Source organism: Chiloscyllium plagiosum, unplaced genomic scaffold (assembly GCF_037043375.1).
Source record: "Chiloscyllium plagiosum isolate Xiang-an unplaced genomic scaffold, Cpla_swu_hap1 HiC_scaffold_31, whole genome shotgun sequence".
Lineage (NCBI taxonomy): Eukaryota > Metazoa > Chordata > Chondrichthyes > Orectolobiformes > Hemiscylliidae > Chiloscyllium > Chiloscyllium plagiosum.
In genome coordinates, this window is record NW_028270169.1 from 31256424 (window position 1) to 31270783 (window position 14360).

General features: G+C 41.6%; 1 protein-coding gene across 3 annotated transcripts in view; it reads left to right on the forward strand.

Moving 5' to 3' along the window:
- Positions 1 to 14360, forward strand: part of LOC122564061 (double C2-like domain-containing protein beta) — a 284761-nt gene that overhangs the window by 211440 nt on the left and 58961 nt on the right. For all 3 annotated transcript variants that reach the window (XM_043718544.2, XM_087977394.1, XM_043718545.2), the window contains one exon: positions 5159 to 5316. In XM_043718544.2, the coding sequence (XP_043574479.1) occupies positions 5159 to 5316 (158 nt within the window). The remainder of the gene's footprint in view (positions 1 to 5158; positions 5317 to 14360) is intronic.

Here is a 14360-nt window from a genome sequence, read left to right on the forward strand (position 1 = left end):
TGGTGTGGTGGATTGGTGATCTTGGCCAGAAGAACATTGGAAGTATCAACAGTAGATGTGCTGCGGTAGGATCAGAATGGAGCAATGTTACAAAGGTGCACATTTGACAATGGAGAAACTAAGTCCGTCAAAAGCTCAATGGATGATCAAATAGGTTGTGAACAATCTGGCTTAAGCACAGACAATGACTTCAGAGAGAGAGATGGAGTCAGGGAATAAAGTTTGTGATGGGCATCGGGCACGTGGTTGTGTTTTTCCCAATATTTGGTGGAAGGAACTTTCTGCTATCTTGGCCAAGTTGTCTGATAAATTGAAAGTTTGAGAGATAAGTGAGTAAGGTGGAGTTTGGTGTTATCAGTGTTTATGTGGAGCTTGACATCTTTTTGGATGATCTCACTGACAGGTACCATGGCAATAAAAATGGGGTGGAGGAGGCGAGCATACAATTAAATATCCTACTGGGGGAGTCCAGAGTTAATAATGAAGTAATAAGAAGAGGAGCTGGTCTAGGTGATTCCCTGGCTATGGATGGAGTGACAATAATGGAGTCAGGTGGAGGCTGACCCACATAGCTCAACAATGGAGGAGAATCATGGATAAAAATGGTATGGTGAACTGTGTCAGAGGTTGCAAACTGTTTAAGAAGGAAGAGGTGGGGATAGCTTATCACAATTGATATAATTTGTAACTTTGATAAAGACAATGTCAGTGTTGTTTCAGGCCAGAAGTGTGATTGGAGAATTCAAATGTTGAATTGCGAGAACATCGGGCACAGATTTTGAAGGAGGCGTCACCTTCAAAGGGTTTGGAGATATAAAAGAGGCTGAAAGTGGAGGCTGTCACTTTCAATGAGAAAGGGTGACAGGGTATTTATTTTTAAGGAGGGTGATGATGAGGGATAATTTGAGGACAGCGCCTGTTAACAATGTCAATTAACTGGAAGGAATGTTGGTTGATGACTAGCTTAGTGGGAATACAAGTGAGGTGAGTTTCTGAGACAAGGTCTGCTCAGAGCTGGTGTACGGAGAGATAGGAGAGAAGCTGGGGAAAGATACAAACATGCAGCAAGGGTAGTGGGAAGCCTTTACACAGTGGCTCAGTGGTTAGCACTGCTGCCTCACAGCACCAGGAACCCAGGTTCAATTCTAACCTTGAGTGACTGTCTGGGTGGAGCTCGCATGTTCTCCCCATTCTCTGCATGTGTTTCTGTTGGGTGCTCCAGTTTCCTTCCATCGTCCAAAGATGTGTAGGCTAGATAGAGTGGCCATGTTAAATTGCCCATAGTGTCCAGGATTGTGCTGGCTAGATGGCTTAGCCATGGGAAATGTGGGGTTACCGGGATATTGGCGGCGGGGGGGGGGGGGGGGGGGAAGCTGGGACTAGCTGAGATGCTTTTTGGAGGGTTGGTACAGACTTGATAGCCAAGTGGCCTCTTTCTGCACTGTAGGGATTCTAAGATCCTAAGCCTGCTTTGGTTAGCTTCCAGGATTAAAGGAATTTGAATAGTCTCAATCTGACAAACCTTTTTAAGAGTTTCTCCCATTTTGCTTGAGGTCAGGATGGAAAAAGCAGTGAAGATGGGTTGAAGAAGAGGATTTGTCTTGAAGCGAAGCTGAGGATCAATTTCACATTGCAGGTTGACCCTGGAATAATGAACAATATTGGTGATTATTTCAATATAGCAAATGAAGCATGACAGTTATTAAATCAATTGGCATCAATTTTGCAATGAAAGCCCATTATAATCATAACATTGATATGAAGCAATTTCAGTTTTGCTCTTGCTTGTATTGTGTAAATTAGTTGTCAAGGTGTGAACAGGTTCTCAAATGACATGGATTAAGAGTCCTCTTCACTCCAGTGACTGGCCTAAACATGACTGGAATTGGGTTGAATTTACACCAATGCTAAATGCCAATTTTTGTTTTTGCTGATGCTACATTTGTAGATTAAATGCAATCGAAAGTAAGAGAAGGAATTAGCTTAATATTTTCTGTGGGATCACTTACAAACAAGTATCAGAAAATAGGCTGTAACAATACAAAACTTTCAATTTAAGTAATCCATCTTAAAGGGCTTTTTCAACTATTTTAATGTAAAGGATAAGTTTGAGTTTCTGCTTTCAAATTCATCTAAGAGGAGAGTGCTGTTTCTTACAGTGGTGTTATTCTTCATATTTGTTGTTCCATTTGCTTCATTCAAATGTTTTGTGCACAATTAATTCCAACCCCACTTTAATGTTCCTAGCCATTTCACTGCATTCAATCCAACATCAATGAGCTGAAAACTGTTTGACACTTAATGAACTAGTTGCATGTGACAAGTACATCCTCAGATGTCACTGTCGCTTTTGTGGTTTATCTCTTTCAAGTCTCTCAGTAGAGCCCACAACAAATACTTCACCCGCTGAGGCGATCGATCATCTCCGACTCTAACGCAGAGAAGAATAGTTTATACGAAGTGAAATGGAACTGTTAGGCAGGAATTCATCCATGCGTTAAAGGAACTAATCAGCAAGATTACTGTATGTTGCATCGGGTGTTCACTTTTCATTAGCTGTTAGTTTCAGGAACATTTATGTCAATGCACTGCCCTGTTTCTGCCAGCAGAGGAAGGCTTACCAGCTCCCTAACTGACTGTGTTGTCCTGAAAGGTGACAGCAACAAGGATTGGATGCCTGCACCCTTGCAGTCAACAGGCTTTTGTAATATGGAAATTTTACCTGGTAATAGAGCCAAAGATGGCCAGCATTGTTCAGTTGGAAATTATTTCTGTAGGGCTAACAGGAGTAGGAAACTTCCCCACATCAAGTCTGTGATTGATGGGCAGCTTGATATGACAATGGTCCAGATCCAACAAGCAGCAGCAGAGGTAGGCCACTTACCTGACATTGCCTATTGCCTGACATTGCATAGTACTGAGGCCTGCTCCTCAAAATGGACCAAGCCTATTGCAAAACCAACAACAAACGGTAGTTTGCTCGTGGTGCCCCTGCCAGTCATCCCTCCGATAGTTAAAATTCACCATAAGCTCATGAAATGTCAAAAGAAATAAGGCATTCTGTGAAGATGCACCATTTTTCTATAAAGCAAGAGGTCTGTGAAGTAATTTGGATGTTTAAGAGATTCAAGCCTTTGCACTGCTTGTCAGCACAAGTCCAAAGCCACAGATGTAGCTATGGCGAGACAACTTTAGCAACCAGTTCCAATTTTGAAGTAAATTCTGATGGGAGCAAAAATGGTTAAAATTTAACATTATTGAGTCCCTTTCCAGTTTCATCTCCAAGTAGGATTTATTCATCTTCAGATCGGAAGAATTTTGGGACTACTTCAATGAGTTGAGGGTGGATTTAGTATTTGGTAAAGGTACATGATAACAAACTGACAACTTGTCTTATACAACCCAGATTTCAATGGAAAATAAAATTAGGTGTGGTGTAACAGAGTGCCAATATTTCAGGGCCCATTTTTGCATTTTTGACAGAGACCAGTTTCACCCACACACGACTGCTGAATGAATCTCGTGGTGTATTTTGAATATGAAGATGAAGTTTGTAACATGATGGTCAAATATACTTCTACTTTTCATAACTATGTTAATTTTATTTCTCATTTAGGTCAGTTTTGTGTGGTGATCACTTCTTCTTTTGCAAGGAGAGAGGGTGTAAATATGCACGTAGGTGTGCCTGAGTTAGGCATGAAATATGTACTGGAATGTGGACATGTAACTATAGAACATAGAACAATACAGTGCAGAACAGGCCCTTCGGCCCTCGATGTTGAGTTGACCTGTGAACTATTCTCAGCTCGTCCCCCTACACAATCCCAAAATCATCCGTGTGCTTATCTAAGGATTGTTTAAATCTCCCTAATGTGGCTGAGTTGACTACATTAGCAGGTAGGGCATTCCACGCCCTTACCACTCTCTGCGTAAAGAACCTGCCTCTGACATCTGTCTTAAATCTATCACCCCTCAATTTGTAAATATGCCCCCTCGTACAAGCTGACGTCATCATCCTAGGAAAAAGACTTTCACTGTCTACCCTATCTAATCCTCTGATAATACCTCTCAATATTCTTTGCACGTTGATATTCATCCTTAATATTATCCCCTTGTTCCCACATCCCAACAAAGTTATTTGAAACTCTCTTCAATGCCACCAGCAAAACACTGTGCTATGTTCTGTATGATGTTAATTTTTGTTTTGATTTCAAAATAATTGAGGGAAAACTGCAGCAATGCAGCAAGCACTCTTCCTTTATTGTGCTCTCCTGTTTCTCCCCCAGAGGCTTGAGCCAACAGAGCTGGTTTTCTGGTAGCAGCACAATCAAAATGGTTCCATCATCTCAATTCCCCGCTGTGTACCCCATTAGGATTCCTAACCTTTGTGCAGCAATCAGTTGCACATCATTAAGTGCCATTTACTCCATTCATTCTTTTTGTAAATCCTGTTTAGGGTGTGACAGGATAGCGAAATGTTCTGACATTACTATTTTCAGGGTACTTGACTGATAGTGCCACTCCTCCATCTCAGAGGTTTCATCTGCTCAAGTCAAAAAGCTTAATGATCTCAAGTTGCGAGAACAGTTACTTTCAGCTGAATGAGAAAATAAATAAAATTGATGTTGATGTGGTCGGCATTCAAACTGTCGAACATTGTGTATATAAAGAAAAATCTCCACTGTTCCTTCTCTTACCTGCTGGGCCCCTACAGTGCTGGGTATTTTGATTCTGATTGTATGTCTCCGAAACAAAATGTTAGTGATTGTGCAAAGATCCAAAATTATTTTCAGCTGGTCTTGCTTGTGTGCATTTGCAAGAATAAGTCAGCAAGCATTGTGTGGGCAAACTGTTTGCCTTCATTCTCTCCTATCTGGAAGATGCAATGTCTGTGATAACAGCATAAAGACCACAAACTGAGCTTAAATTCAGGGTACAAGGGGAGAGAAAAATTGGACTGTAGTTACCGTTTCAGTATAAAAGGCTGTGCCTCTGTCTGATGCAAGCAATTTAGTAACAAGTTATGGCTAGATGCAATGTGTTGATTATTTGAACAAAAATTCAGATTAGTAAGCCTCTGTATCCTGTTTTTCTGTTAATCCTGGTATGCCTATGATTTTTCAGTAAGTAATAAATTTAATACTGTAACTCGTTTCAGATAGACAAAACAGAGGACAAGTCACTGGAGGAGCGTGGTCGGATTCTCATCTCTTTAAAGTACAGCTCACAGAAAACAGGGCTTGTAGTTGGAATTGCAAGATGTGCACACTTAGCAGCTATGGATGCAAATGGATACTCTGATCCTTACGTAAAAATGTAAGTAACAGATGAGAGAACATGTTAGGAATTTCTGACCCTGGGAAAATTCTATTGAGAAACTGTAGCTCAATTGACAAAAAAGTTTGTGTGTACATATTGTAGTGCCGGTCACGGGTTATTGTAAAAGATTTTACAAGTTTGTTGATATTAGACCAATTAGAATCTTTCTTGCTTCATTGGAAAAATTGCTGCTGTGTATCATTAAGAACATGTTTAAGTTCGAAAAATGAAGCACTAAGAAAACTTTACCATCGATAGTACATTACTGACATTTCTCCAGATGCATGAAAAACTATTGTAACCACTTACAACTAACGTACTTGAGGAGTAACTTCAGTCATGCACTGTGACTCGGTCACTGGGATATCTGGTTCTAAATCCAATGGGAATCATAAGATAAAAAGTTGGATTTGTTCCCTTACCTGGAGAGACAGTGGCTTTGAAATAAAATAAAGTAACATGCTTTGAATTAATTCAGTAGTTTATCAACATGTTTCTTGTAGTGTTCAGCCTTCAGACGTTCAGATCCGTTCTCTTATTGTCCCAACAATTGTTTGACAATTGCATAGTTAGTTTTGTTAAGCTATTGTAAATATTGAGCTCCAAATATATTGACAGACTTCTAAAAAAGCCATAATTGAGGCTATAAAACTCAATTTCCCGGCACATTTAGTCTGTTCACCATAGAATATATCTTTCCTATATGTGTGATGTATATCTTTGGAAAATTGTGCTAAAATGAATTGCAGCACATATTGTTTCTATATACAGTATATGTACATATTTGTACTTATTGTTTGTAATTCATTTTACCCTTTAATTTAATGGAGGTAAGCAATCACCTTTCAATAATATCTGATATTGAGCTGTAGGAAAATGAGTTACTCTGGGCACAAAGTGAATGAGTATTAAAGTGAAAGAAATAATTCTGTGCATGGTATCTCACTATTTGTCTTGCTGATAGCTGCCCACAAATCTATGAATGGCTTTACAGCATAAACTCTGTTCCAACATGTAGTCCTTTATGAGAATTTTATGGTGTCTATGAATTCAGCAAGAAATAGTGAAGTTTTAAATGTATCAGATTAGAGATTCCTTATGAGACATGCAGAGTCTAAACCAGAAGCTTCAGGGCAGTCAATAAAAATTACATTTAATTGATGATTGGAAAGTGAAATAAAGGATAGGAAACATAGATGTGAGAAAGAGAGATAGAGGTAAAGGGCAACAGACAAAAGTAAAAACAAACTTATTATTTAAAATTTGCAAAGTGAAATTTCTTCTAAGTGAATGGCACTCCACTCAGCTGAAAATATTTTTTCAAGGTCACAAAGCTGTTTAGCAAAACTCACTTGCCAGATTTAAAGATTCACTTCTAAAAACACCAGCGCTAGCCTTTTTCAGTGGAACGAGTGCTTGAGCGTGGAAGTCCATGTGTCATAATGACTCCAGTAACTGGTCTATCAGTGAGCGCACTCAGAATTGCATGCTGTGGGAGAGTGGGGTATCTTTGAGAGCTTTTGACCATCCACATTTAACTGTGAACAGGCGTGTAGATGCTAGTACTTTCGTTTAGATTCATCTCATAACATAGTGAGTGTTAGTCATCTTACCATTGTTGTTAGCAGAATATGTGGGCAAATATATTGAGCCCTGCAGTCTTTTGCCTGAGTCTCGGTATCTATTATCACTTGGTCAATATCTTAATTGGTGTTTTCATCAAGACTCACCTTCCCTCCATACATCTGTCTCTTTAGCCTTAATATTCCCAAATCCCTTCACTTTCCTCTTGTCTAAAAACAACCTACTTTTGCAGCTTCTTCAATATGTATCATTTTGGTAGGGATTACGCCTTAGAATAATTTTCTTGTTAAGAATTTGAATTAGGCATCCGCGCTTAAGACAATAAATTCCCATGTTATTAGCATCCTTTCGTACAAATGTTTTGACAGTACAATTCCAGCCTTGACCATCAAGAAGATTGCATCCTCCCCAGCTAGGAAATGAGGATCATTACCTCGCATAAAAGGTGAAAACATTTGACCTTTGGGTTTACATTTTGAATGTAAAATTGATCTAATGTAGAAGTTATAATTGCACTGTGCCAACTCCACTGTCAGAGCTAATTATCAGTCACAGAGCAAATTCATTAACGGTGGCAGCTTAATCGACAGAAGAGAATTGCAATAATTCCATTGAGCAATATTATTCATTTAGAATAAAATATTCTCTTCTCAGCTTGTAGCCAACAGAGGTGTTTGACCCATTATAAAGCCTTGGAAATAATCTGTCCAAAAAACATTATTTATTACTGAACCCAACTATAAAACTCCTGCAATGAAATAAAAACAGAAAATACAAGGCATTGTTGCTCATGTGGAACCTTGCAAGACATCAATAAACTTTGGAGATAAAACAATGACACTGATTCTGTGCCTCATGCCTGCACTGAGCAAAGTTCTGCATCAGTAGTTCAGTCGCATAATTTCTGTGCTGTAGAATATACAAGCAACCTCTCAGTGAATACTGGGTAATGCAGTAATTGACCAGAGGATGTAGATGAGGTTATAAGCAGTGACATTTCATCCAAAACTATTACAATTGATTATAACTGTGGCATATCAGTTCCAATGCTACAATTATAATCAAATGTAATAGTTTTGGATGAAATTTCACTGTTTATAACCTCATCTACATCCTCTGGTCAATTACTGCGTTACCCAGTATTCACTGAGAGGTTGCTTGTATATCCTACAGCACAGAAATTATGCGACTGAACTACTGATGCAGAACTTTGCTCAGTGCAGGCATGAAGTACAGAATCAGTGTCATCGTCTTATCTCCAAAGTTTATTGATGTCTTCCAAGAGTTCCAGAGTGAGCACTACCACACCTACAGCACATGGGTGGCATGGTGGCTCAGTGGTAAGCACTGCTGCCTCACAGTGCCAAGGACTCAGGCTCGATTCTACCCTCAGGTGATTGTCTGTGTGGAGTTTGCACATTCTTTGCGCGTGTGTGTGGGTTTCCTCTGCATGCTGTACTTTCCTCCCACCATCCAGATGTGCAGGTCAGGTGAATTGTCCAGGGAATCACAGGTTATGTGGATAAGCATGGTAAATGCAAGGTTACAGGTGGCTCTGGATGGGATGCTCTATTGAGGGTCAGTATGGACTCAATGGGCTGAATGGCCTGCTTCCATGTTGCAGGGATTCTCTGATACAGGTATGCCCATGCAGGAAGGCACCTGGAGCTGAGGACAAAGTAACGAATTGAGCTTCTAACGAGCTGCATTGACCCTTAACTTTTTTTTGTTTTGTTTTTTTAAATTAGATTCCCTACAGTGTGGAAACAGGCCCTTTGGCCATCAAGTCCACATCGACCCACCGAAGTGTACCCACCCAGACCCATTTCCCCCTGACTAATGCACCTAACACTACGGGCAATTTAGTGTGGCCAATTCATCTGGCGTGCGGGAGGAAATCGGAACATCCGAAGGAAACCCACGCAGATACGAGGCGAATGTGCAAACTCCACGCGGGCAGTTGCTCAAGGCTGGAATCAAACCGGGTCTCTGGCGCTGTGAAGCAGCAGTGCTAACCACTGAGCCACCGTGCCATCATTTATTTATGTACAGTGGCCAGGTTGCCTACTTTGAGGCCTGCTCACCCTCTAAGAGGGTGAAAATGTGGTGGGCTGGCCACCCTTCATTACATGATCCCTGCCCAAAACATACCCATACCAGCATGTGATATTCAACACTTAACATACATCTGACTGTGTTGTATTGAACAGTTTATAACTATTTCTTTCTAACTTCTTGGACACTTGTCCAGTTGTAACTACCGCTGACGTTTTTTTGAAGAGGAACAAGCAAATATTATCTAGCCGTCAAATTGAAATCGCTTGGAAATAATACACTGGTGCACAAACATGTTTTACGACCTTTTATAAACTAAAACAATGATACTTTGACCTGGGACTCAGGTTGGGGGCGTGGGGCTGGGGGCGGGGGAGGGGAGGGAGGAGCATGGTGGTGATGTTTGGCTGTGGTGGGTTGGTCCTGGTGACCATAAAAGCAAGGGTGAAAGAGGTGTGTCCATAACGTCTCCTCATAACCAATTGCCACACTTCTCTTGCTGCCAAAGAAAGCAAAGAGGCAAAAAAAACTGCAGATGCTGGAATCCAAAATAGGCGGCTGGAAGAACACAGCAATCTAGGTAGCATCAGAAGGTGGAAAAATCAATGGTGCGGGTATAACCTTTCTAGCCTCTGTCTCTCTCAGACTGAAATAAGGGACAAAATGTTCTTCTAAAGGGCACAGAGAGTCAAAGTGATTGATGATCCCATTAGATAAGCACACCTGGAAATCCTGATTAGGAGATAGATTTGTATTAATTTTTTAAAGCACATACATTTTCAATTTTTACTCCACAACTTACAAGTAGGTTAGAGTCAAAAGAATGTCAGAACCTCACTTGAAAGTGCATGTATCAGCAAATCAGCCAAAAATCAAGTCCCCATCACTTGTAATGTATTAGTCAATCACTTTACGTAGATGGAAAGAAAAATGCAAGGTTTGTGATAAAGGGAAAAATAGAGAGGTCACTTAAACATTCAGGAAAAAAAGTGTAGGAATGTATTGTGATTGGAGAGAAACTCATGAAATAAATGGGGCATGTTGACTGGAAATGTAACGGATTTGATTTATTTCATTTGCTTAATGATTTGTGGAAGTGTGTGTTCTCTTCATGACTATTAGTTTAACCTTGCTGGAGGGAGAAATTTGAAAAACGACGATATTAAGAGATGCAATGCACTGTTATAGCCTCCTGACTAATGAACAGATTCGAAAGTCACGATGAGGGAAAGAGAAAATGTGCATTTATTCATCAATCTCTTGCACAATGCTCCAAAATATTTCTCAATCAGTAAGATCACTACCTGGCTCCTCGCTGCCCCCTAACCTATTTTACCTCTGCCCTTCAGTAATATCCACTCCCAGTCCGCAGCTGACAATCTCTTCCACCCGACTGACTCCACTCCCCCAGCCCCCTGACCAACTACCCCCTTCCTCAATTGACTCCCCCGCCCCTGTCTGACTTCTCCACTCTTCCGACAGAACTCCAGGCCAACTCCCCCTTCCTCCCAACTCTTTCCCCACCCAAATGACTCACCCACTCCTCCTGACTGACTCGTCCCGCAACTGACTCCCCCCTCCCCCGACCAACCCTCACAACATCTCCCCTGCCCCCCAACTGACTCTTTTTTAATATGTTCTTCTGCAACTGCTTCACATTCACATTATTTGTGCTAAACTAATGCAGAGTTATTTAGTTTGAACTAAAAATGTCTGACAGTATCAAGCCCCTGGGCTTGTTTTTAATTGGAGTTCATTGCCCTGATGCAAGAGAAGAATTAATCTGTTACTGATTCTCAAATAAATGAACAGGCAGATTCATTAATTGATTATTTCATTAACACTGTCATGATTGTAACAAGATCAGCCAGATGGACCTCATAGAATTGAGGCTGTTAACCTGGTCCAATTAGGGAGCCCTGGCTGACAGATATAAACAGGAGTATCAGAGGTTCTGTTCACTCTGTGATCTGATTCTGATGGAGCTAGGCGAAAGTGGGGACTGCAGACGCTGGAGATTAGAGTCAAGATTAGAATGGTGCTGGAAAAGCACAGCAGGTCAGGCAGCATCCGAAGAGCAGGAAAATCGATCCTTCGAGCAAAAGCCCATCATCAGGATTCCTGATGAAGGTCTTTTGCCTGAAACGTCGATTTCCTGCGCCTCGGATGCTGCCTGACCTGCTGTGCTTTTCCAGCACTACTCTAGTCTTGACTAAGAGGGAGCTGGATCAGTTTCAAGGACTAAACACATGCAAATAAAGGGTGACTTGGTGACAGGATACTGCTGTCTCTGGAGTTATTTTAGTGGTGATGAGAGAAAAAAAATACGCTTATGAAGAAATCTGCTCACATCAGTCGTCTTTGAGTTAGCATAAGCATTTCTGGTATCATGCCATAATTTGGGAATCTTGACATGTTTGATCCTGCCATCAAAGACTGGGCCCAGAATGTGGAACGAATGCATTACTTTTTCAAGCAAATGGCATTGGGGCTGACGAAAAGCAACAAATAATTCTCCTGACAGCGTGTGGACCCACAACCTTTTTGATTATTAGAAGTCTAACATTTCCTAAGGCACCAGACAGTAAAACCTTTCAAACGTTGATGGATTTAGTTAAGGAATATTATGACCCCAAGCCTCCTTTAATTCTAAGATGCTATCAGTTTTACTCACCAGTTTGAGAACTGGGGAATCCGTGTCAGGATTTTTGATGAGGTTAAGATGACCAGCAGAGGTATGTGATTTTGGTTTCACCTTTAATGAGATGCTGAGAGACTGTTTAGTATGTGGAATTAGTGATGTTACTATGCAAATGTGCCTACTAGCTGAAGCCCACTGGACTTTTAACAGTTACTACAACTGGCTTTATCATTAGAAAATGCAGCAAGTGGAGTGTATGAGTTACAGAGTATTCCGATGGAAGTGGACACCCTTGCCAGTCCAACTGAGTTTGGGGGCACACCACTTCAGTGAAGGAATTGCATCGCCTCACTCAGGACACATCCAGAACAGAGGGATTGTAGATCAGCCCACAGCAAAACCCCTACACAAAGTCATGCCTCGGCCAAACGGTTAACATTTTAGAGTCATAAAGATGTCCAACACGGAAGCTGACCCTATGGTCTAACTTTTCCATGCTGACCAAATATCTTAAATTAATCTAGTCCCATTTGCCAGCATTTGGCCTTTATCCCTCTAAACTCTTCCTATGCATGTACTCATCCAGATACCTTTTAAATGTTGTAATTGTACCAGCCTTTACCACCTCCTCTGACAGCTCATTTCATACATGCACCACCCTCTACATGAAAACATTGACCCTTAGGTCCCTTTTAAATCTTTACCCTCTCACCTTAAAGCTATGCTCTCTTGTTTTGGACTCCCTGACCCTGGAAAAAAGACCATGGCTGTTCACCCTATCCATACCCCAGCTGGGAAGTAGCCCCAGCTTATTCCGCCTCTTCTTATAGCTCAAACCTTCACCCCAGCATTTTCTTTTCTGAACCCTTTGAAGTTTTCCAGCATCTTTCCAATAACAGGGGGAACAGAACTGAATGTAGTATTCCAAAAGTGGCCTAACCAATGTCTGTACAGCCACCGCATGACATCCCTACTCCCACACTCAATGCACTGATCAATAAAAGCAAGATTACCAAATGCCGCCTTCACTATCCATCTGCCTGCGAGTCCACTTTCAAGAAACTGTAAGCCTGCACCCTAAGGTCTGTTTGTTTGGCAACACTTCCCAGGACCTTACCATTAAGTTTATAACTCCTGCCTTGACTTGCCTTACCAAAGTGCAACCTTTATCTGAATTAAACTTCATCTGCCACTCCTAGGCCCACTGGTTCATCTGATTAAGGTCCAGATAACCACCTTCACTGTCCACCATTCCACCAATTTTGATGTCATCTGCAAACTTACTAACCATACCTCCTATATTCACATTTACTTCAGAATCTGGGCCAGCAAGATATTGGAGTTGCTGCCGGTGTGCTGACTAGAGGCAGCAACCGAATCTCATTAGGGTTTGAATTCGACCAGAGAGCCCATAGGCCAGTATCCAGGTGATTGCACACCCTGGAAAGCTGGCATACATCTTTGGTTGAAGCAGTTAAATTACATAGCAACATCCAAATCAAAACCAATCAAAATAAACTTCTGGCTAAATGGTCACAGGTTCTAATGGAGGTCGATATCAGAGCAGCTGTATTAGTGATCACAGCACCAGTATTGGACTCCAACCCTTAAGTTTGCACAAGACCTCAGCTAGTCTGAGAACTTGTACTGGGAACCTTTACAGATTAAGCGTACAACTTTGGTTTTGAGTCTGTATCGTTTACTTACCACTGATTATAGTAAAAGGCTTGGGTCCAAGCCTGATGGGGCAAAATTGGTTGAGAAAAATTCACCTAATTGGTTCAGCATTTTTTTGATTAGAAAATGGCTGCCAGAGTGAAATGAAAGTGGTTGGACATGCATAGAGTTGATTTGTCAAACACGGGATAATGATAGAAAAGCTGTGAGCATCTTTTGCAATACATGGGCTGCCAGGATTGTTGGTCACAGACAACAGGCCATAGTTTTCCAGCAGGGAATTGGAATATTTCCTAAAGTTGATTAACCATATTTGCCATATAAGGACAGCTCCATACCATCCATTGTCCAATGGTCTGGCAGAAAGAGCAGTCCAAACATTGAAGGCAGACTTAAAGAAGCAGATTACGGATTCATTAGATACCAAACTGTCCCACTTCCTTTTTGATTATGGGACCACCCCTCATACATGTGCAGAGTTGGGGCGGGGAGAGGGTGAAATGGCATCACGAATGCTAATGCTGGACGCATGACTCCACTAAGCGAGAGAGACAGTTACTTCAGGAGATAAGGTTTAATGGTGAAACCACAGAAATGGCCCTGCATGGGTGAGAGACATGGTCACCACCAGGTCAGGTCCAGTGACATACAAAGTTCGGGTGGGTGCAAAGGTCCTGAACAAGCACGTGGACCATACGAAAAGCTACAACCTCTCAAACAGGGCAGGAGTTAAACACAACTGGCCCCACACAATGGCCAGAAACGCTGTCGGAACCCGTGGGTTCTCCCCCTCCATATAGCGCCAAAGAAACTTCGGAGTCTGAAATGGACACGGCAGATACCACCACCTTTGATGCCTTTACTGCCTGAAGAAAAGGATGAAGTTCTTCTGACACACTCTGGGTGCAACAGGCGGGTACATGCTGCCTGGATCCGGGGTTGAGTCGGAGAAGCAAAATTGCCCCAAGACAGGCTACAAGTAAAAGAATAGGGCTATGTCTCTGGACCTGGTGAGGTAGGGTTTAGGGATTATAATGAGGTCAGCAAGGTAGATCAGTTGGTTATAATGGGGTCAGCAAAGGGC